Raw genomic sequence first — 6746 nt, forward strand, 5'->3', positions numbered from 1 at the left:
TCCAATATTCTGGGAGGTGGGTCATAGAGGATCCTGCTGTGATCTATGTCGGAGAGTGTTTTGAAGAAGATGTCATATTTGATTCCAAAGAGAAAGAGCTAGATTTTCAGTGACATCAGCATGTTTAAACAGTATGGTTTTTTTTTTTTTTTTTGGTCAAGAAAAATGCAGCTCCTCTAGTTTACTGGAAAGCAAGTGCAGCAGGTAGGCTACAAGCTGAAGATGATCATCTTGCAGTCAGGTTTTAATAGTGCCCTGAACTGGCATTATAGAATTTGAGATCTATTAGGCTTGGTCATTTGGCTTCCCTGGTGGCTCAGACAGTAAAGAATCTGCCTGCAATGAGGGAGACCTAGGTTCGATCCCTGGGTTGGAAAGATTCCCCGTAGGAGGGCACAGCATTCCATAATTCTTGCCTGGAGAATCCCCATGGACAGAGGAGCCTGGTGGGCTACAGTCCATGGGGTTGCAAAGAGTCGGACATGACTGCATGACTAAGCACAGCACAGGCTTGGTCATTAATTTGTTCTCTGACATGGAAAGAATAACTTTTTTGTGTGTGCCTCAGTCATCTCATCTACAAAAGGAAAGGATTAGACAAGGTGCTTTTTTTCAAGCTCCATGACCATTTTTATAATCCCGTTAATCTGTTTGTCTTTATCTCAGGGCACAACGATATTAACATCTCTGACTTCTGTCCTGCACGATGGCAAGGAGTTTCCCAACCCAGAGCAGTTTGATCCTGGTCACTTCCTGGATAAAAGTGGTAACTTTAAGAAGAGTGACTACTTCATGGCTTTTTCAGCAGGCAAGCATGCTTCATTTTTGTCTGTACATCAGTGGTGAAAGGAGAGAAGAAAGGGCTTTGCATGGAGGCTAGTCTGGGCTGGACAAATTGTCATTTGCATGAGACCAGAGGCACCACTCCCAAAGTGCAGATAATTTCTCACTGGATTGGAGGCTGTATTTCCTGACTTCTGCTCTCTTACCCACTGCTGAGTATCCTAAGAGCTCCTCCTAGATGTCTAGTTCCACTGAGACTTTTCTCCCCTGCCCTGAGAAGTCAATTCACTCAATGAAGTCTACATACCTTTTATGTAGTAGACTCATGCTCACTCAGGTCCAGAGATACAAATGTGAGTAACAGATACATCCTTCCTCTAAGAAAGAGGAATGCAGGTTAAAGGCAAGGATACTCCAGAGAGAAAATCTCTTCAAAGGGCTTCTGTCGGCCCCCAGAGAGAGAAGCTCCTGAATCTTGCATTTTGAGGGACAGGGCAGAGGGCAGAGTAGTTGGAGAATAAAAGAAGTTTTCTTGCAGGAAGAAATATTTTATATTTAGTATCTTCATTTAATCTGTTAGGGTCCTTGAAAGAAAGAGGTAGCATACTTTAGACAGTTTAATGAACAGACTGTTTTCAGAGGTGTGGACATGATTAAGGGAAGTGGCAAGGAGTGGTCAAGTATTCAGTGATGAGCATCAGCAGGATGATGTTACCATACTATGTCAGAAGGGTAGGGAGATGGAGGGTGTTGCTGAAACGCAAGCAGATTTTTTAGCAAAGAGAGAATGGATGCCTCAGCAGGAGATGGGTCTGTAGGTTGGAGAATACAGCCACTGCTGAAACTGTGGCCTGATAGACTGGGACTGAGGGAGGACATACTCTAAACTTCTCAATGTTTAATCCTCTGAGTTTACTCACAGTGAAGAAGGTAACTAACTACTGGAGTTATGCATTCCAAAGAAATCAACTTCCTAAACACAGAGTAGGTGCAAAAGAAAAACAAACAGAATGGATCTGGGAAGATGGAGAAACATCCCCAGACTATGAACACTGTCCAGAGGTGATTGCATAGAGAGACCCTGCTTATCTCCTTATCTTCTTCCTGTATTTTGGGTCCACTGTTGCATAATGAGCCTGCTCAAAATTTCTGCTCAATTTACAGGGTTTGTGGGATTGCTTTTGTCCTGACACTGTGCTACCATTTTAAGATCTAAGGCTTTACCTTATGAGCTTATATTCCAGTGTGTGGGTCAGAGGAATAATTGCGATTTCATGTGAAATATTCTGTATTAGAAGCATTAATAAGTCTTGTGGAATACCAGTGAGGGAGTAAATTATATCCCCCTGAATAGATCAAAGAAGTTTGTATAGAATAAATGACACCTGTGGTGGATCTAGAAGGATGTAGAGAATCTCCGCTGGCAGAGCTGAGGGGATGAGTATTTCAGTTGGAGGAATGACTGGAAATTCCTGACACTTGAAATAGCTTATGTGTCTGGGGCTTGGTGAGCATGTAGTAATACTTGTGTCTAGATTGTGACATTTCTTTTTATACCTGATATGGGTAAACTCTTAAAATAGTGTTAATACAGGGACATGGCAAGGTCAAGATTTTTTTAGGACTCAGATGAGGAGAAATAAACCTGTTGTTGAGACTTGGGTTGGAGGTAGATGGAAAACGTATTGTGTGCCTCATGCCAATTGGGATGAGTGTGTGTGTGTATATATGTCTGTGTGTGTGTATATGTTTGTGTGTGTGTGCATATCTGTGTGTGTGTGTTAGTGTAGAAAAATGTCACTGGCCACCCTCAGGAAAGCAATTCCAATGTGGGTGTACAGAACAGATTTTTAAAAATATATCAAATAGAATGTACACAGAAATATGTTCTGAGGGAATGAAGCAGACCAGATTTTGGTGTAAATAGGAGAAGCCATTGGTTATTTGGTCTTTCCTTAGTTTATGTATTTATTTACTTTATTCTTTCATTTCATATTTATCTACACCTCCTGGTGCACTAGGTCAAATGAGAATTATATGGATATTTCACTTATATGTCTTTTTTAGGAAAAAGAGTTTGTGCTGGAGAAGGCTTGGCCCGCATGGAGCTGTTTTTACTCCTTGTCAGCATTTTGCAGCATTTTACCTTGAAACCTCTGGTTGATCCGAAGAACATTGACACTACACCACTTCTGAAAGGGTCAGGCTCTATACCACACTTCTACGAGGTCTGTTTCATTCCAATATGAAGAAAGGGCTGCTGCCAGATTGCAATGAGCCTCTTCAGCTCTATCTGCACAAGCTGATGCTCTTTGCCCATTCTGTTAGCTATGGTCCACCTCTCCCTAATGTCAGGAGTGACATTCCTGAGCCCTGTCTCTTCTGATTTTCTTTAAGATTCATTTCAAGTTTTGCTTCATGAAATATAGCTCACTGTTTTGCCTTCAATAAAATGTTTTTTGTAATTCTATCCTGAGATCTTAAGCTGTATCTCATCTACAGTGGAAAGGTACCTGTAAATGTCATATTTTGATTTTTTAAAAAATTAGAGTAGAAAATTACAATGTGTTAAAAATATATATGTATAATGTACTCATCTCTTACTGCTATTATCTCTTCAGGGGAGTAATCTCTTGACAGTTTGGCATGTATAGTTTCTGGTTTTTTTCAATGTTCATTAAAATGTAATTATATGTGTGGTGTATATGTTTTTATATATGCATACATACACACAGGAAGAAAGCAGAAGAAGATTGCTCCAGCTAGAGGGAATAACATGAGATAAAAATTACATTTGCTAGTTATTTTCAAGGCTGTCCTTTCTCTTTTCCCCTAGTTATTAAACACAGATCCACACATAGATCCAATTACAGAGATACAGACATATTAAAAGAAAAAAGAAGAAAAATAATATGTATTTATGGTTATATTTGAACACAGATAGAAATATGCATATGTGTTTCTGTGGGTATGTGTGTATGTATGTATTCTTTATAATATATCTCTGATTTCTGACTTCTTGGTGATATTAGATAATAGCAACAGATACTTTCACAATCTATATAAATAAATGTATTTCATAATACCATATTTCATGCCTATAATAATCTTAAAAATTATCTTAGTGTTCAAGGATATTTAGATTAATTTTGTACTTTTGTTAATATAGAAATGCTCCTACCTGCATATATCTTTTATTATTCCTGTACTATCTCTTTGGGATAGTTTGCTAGAAGTGAAGTGTCTGCACATAAATGTGCATTTTTGTTTTTCATCAATACTGAAGAATAATGCCCTAAAAAGTATGTATCTCTTCACTTTTCTGTCATGACTGTAATAGAAAGACTATTTGACCAAACCCTTTTATATGCTGAGAACTGAATTTTTGGCAGATTTAGTAACTTTAGTTACCTTTCATGGATTTTTCAAGTAGGAAATTTTATCATCTACAAATAATATATAATTGCAATGACCAGAAACTTTTTGATATAACATCTATATTTATGTCTGTATTTTCTTCCTCTGTCTGGCTCATCACAGACACACACACAGACACACACACACACACAAACACATGCCTATGTACATATATATTTGTCAGCAGGGAAGAGTGTTCAAAGTTGTGAGGATTTTTGGTGACAAGAAAGCAGAGGGTTTGGGAAATCCATATTAGGAAGCCTGTTATTTGATGTGCTTTTACCTTTGAAGTGATTGTTGATTTGAAATCAGGAGCTGAGTGTCTGAAGGGCTGGCTATAAAATGTCGTGTAGGAGCTTTAGAACAAAAAAAAATTTTTTTTGAGGTTCTGACTACTTGGAGAAAAAAAAAAAATTGGTATCTAGAGCTTGCCAAGTAAGAAGGATCAAGTAAATATTCCAACTTCACCTGAAGTCTGAAGGTTATGAAGATCTGCAAACAACCTTAAGATTTAACCTGAAATTGAAGAGTAGTTATAAAGCTAGAGTTCATCTTTAAGTAATTTTAAACATTGGTTAAATTATATTGATTCACCCCTAAACATTTTTTGCTTGCTGGAACATACCTTCTGCTGGAGAAAACTAATGTCACCCAGAGCCCTAGATTATCAGTGCATTATTTGATGTACAATGTGTAGCATAATCACTAACCTATCTGGTGGAACAAGTGACCTTCTCAGTAAATGTAAAAAGTTTGATAATGGTCAACATTTTTTTTATGATATACATTCTCTGTAAATTGAGAAAAATTCTGAAAAAAAGATGTCCAAAATCCTAGAAACTATTTTCATTAATGGTGAAATATTGAACCCTATAAGTTTGAAAAAAGTAAGAGTATCCACTTTTCATTACTTCCGTTCAAAATTAGACTGAAAGATGTCAGCAAATGTGGTATGGAGTAATGACTTCTAATAATTCTCTCTGATATAAAACAATGAAAGCACAAGTAAAAATTATCAGGTATGCTTTTTCAGATCTTTGGCCATTAGCCAAGACGTGCATCAATCTGCAGAGTGTTTCTTCAGGAAAATGGATAAACCTCAGTAATAACAGTGAGATTTGTTATGTTTTGCCTTATTCCCTTCTATCTTCCCAGCTCTGAGGTAGCCTTGAAAAGCTACAGACTATAATCATGGTGAAAAGCATCAACAATATGTCACCCACAAAGAGGAGGCAGTGAGTGGAGCTGGAACTCCTTCAAAACCCTGTTCCCAGAGAATCATTATTATTTGACCTGCCCATGGTCCCTGTGGAAGACTACATTCAGGATTGATCTGACTCAGAACTTTCCCAGTATGAATAGCCTTTCCACAGACACATTTGTTGAAAATAATCAGGGGCAATTTTTGAATATTGTAGATGCCCAAAGCTATAGAAATCAGTACACTAACCAAAAAGCTTAAAAGGAAAAGTTTAGGAATGAGATATTCATGGAAGTCTTTGAAAACCTGATGAATTCCTAAGACACTTCGTGTGTGTGCATGCCAAGTCACTTCAGTTGTGTCTGACTCTGTACAAACCTAAGAACTATAACCAGACAGGCTCCTCTGTCTATGGAATTCTCCAGGCAAGGATACTGGACTGGATTGCCATGCCTTCCTCCAGGGATCTTTCTAATCTAGGGATTGAACCTTCATCTCTTGTGTCTTAGGCCTTGGCAGGCAGGTTCTTTACCACTAGCAACACCTGGGAAGCCCTCCTGAGACATTAGAAATCTACAAATGCTCTGAAAAGACTGGAGTAGACCCTAAACTCTCATCTCTGGCAAATCTGGAGGTTCTGTGCAAGAAGGAAGTGAAGGACACAGCAGAACTATTAAGTGTCTGGATGCATGTTGAAGGCATGCTCCAATATATATATATAAAGTGTCTTGCAAACAGTAGGTGATGTTTTGATTCCTAAAACTACTAAGGAAATATCTGTCCAATTATTAGATGAGCACTAAGCTAATTGAGTGGTCTTTAGTGGACATATATGACAAAGAATAGAAACTTTATGTAAGTTCCAAGGAGCTGCTAAGCAAAAATAAACAAAGCAAACTGTTAAGCATGTCCTCCTTAGATCTTGAGAATGTTACATTTGAGAGTGTAATAGAAGTACACTGCTGATGGCAAAATAGAATGGCTTTGAGAACTGGCTACAAGGTTAATAAAGAAATGAATTGAAAAAAAGGAATTGTACTGCTTTTTACTAAGATCAAATAATTAAATAATGATATTGATAAAAGAACCATTTAAAATAAGCTAACTGCTCCCTGCAAATATCTAGGGCTGAATCTAATGAATCATGTGAAACACTTCAATACTTCAAATTTCACAACGTTGCTGGGAGAAATTATACCCAAATATAGAGTTATACCCTGTTCATAAATTTAGAAAAATCAGTATTGTTTAAGTGTCAATTCTGTCAATGTAGAGATTCAATGAATTCTCAGTAAATATCAGAAATTCTGAATTGATCAATTGATCTAAAATTTGTGTGGAAATA

General features: G+C 37.5%; 1 protein-coding gene across 2 annotated transcripts in view; it reads left to right on the forward strand.

The window, feature by feature from the left end:
* LOC122446562 (cytochrome P450 2C31-like) overlaps nt 1-6430 on the forward strand; it is a 142606-nt gene extending 136176 nt beyond the window's left edge. For both annotated transcript variants that reach the window (XM_043476956.1, XM_043476955.1), the window contains exons 8-9: nt 667-808; nt 2851-6430. In XM_043476956.1, the coding sequence (XP_043332891.1) occupies nt 667-808; nt 2851-3032 (324 nt within the window). In that variant the 3' untranslated portion in view covers nt 3033-6430. The remainder of the gene's footprint in view (nt 1-666; nt 809-2850) is intronic.
* The last annotated feature ends 316 nt before the right edge of the window (nt 6431-6746 follow it).

The sequence above is a fragment of the Cervus canadensis genome, chromosome 8 (assembly GCF_019320065.1).
Source record: "Cervus canadensis isolate Bull #8, Minnesota chromosome 8, ASM1932006v1, whole genome shotgun sequence".
NCBI classification, from domain to species: domain Eukaryota; kingdom Metazoa; phylum Chordata; class Mammalia; order Artiodactyla; family Cervidae; genus Cervus; species Cervus canadensis.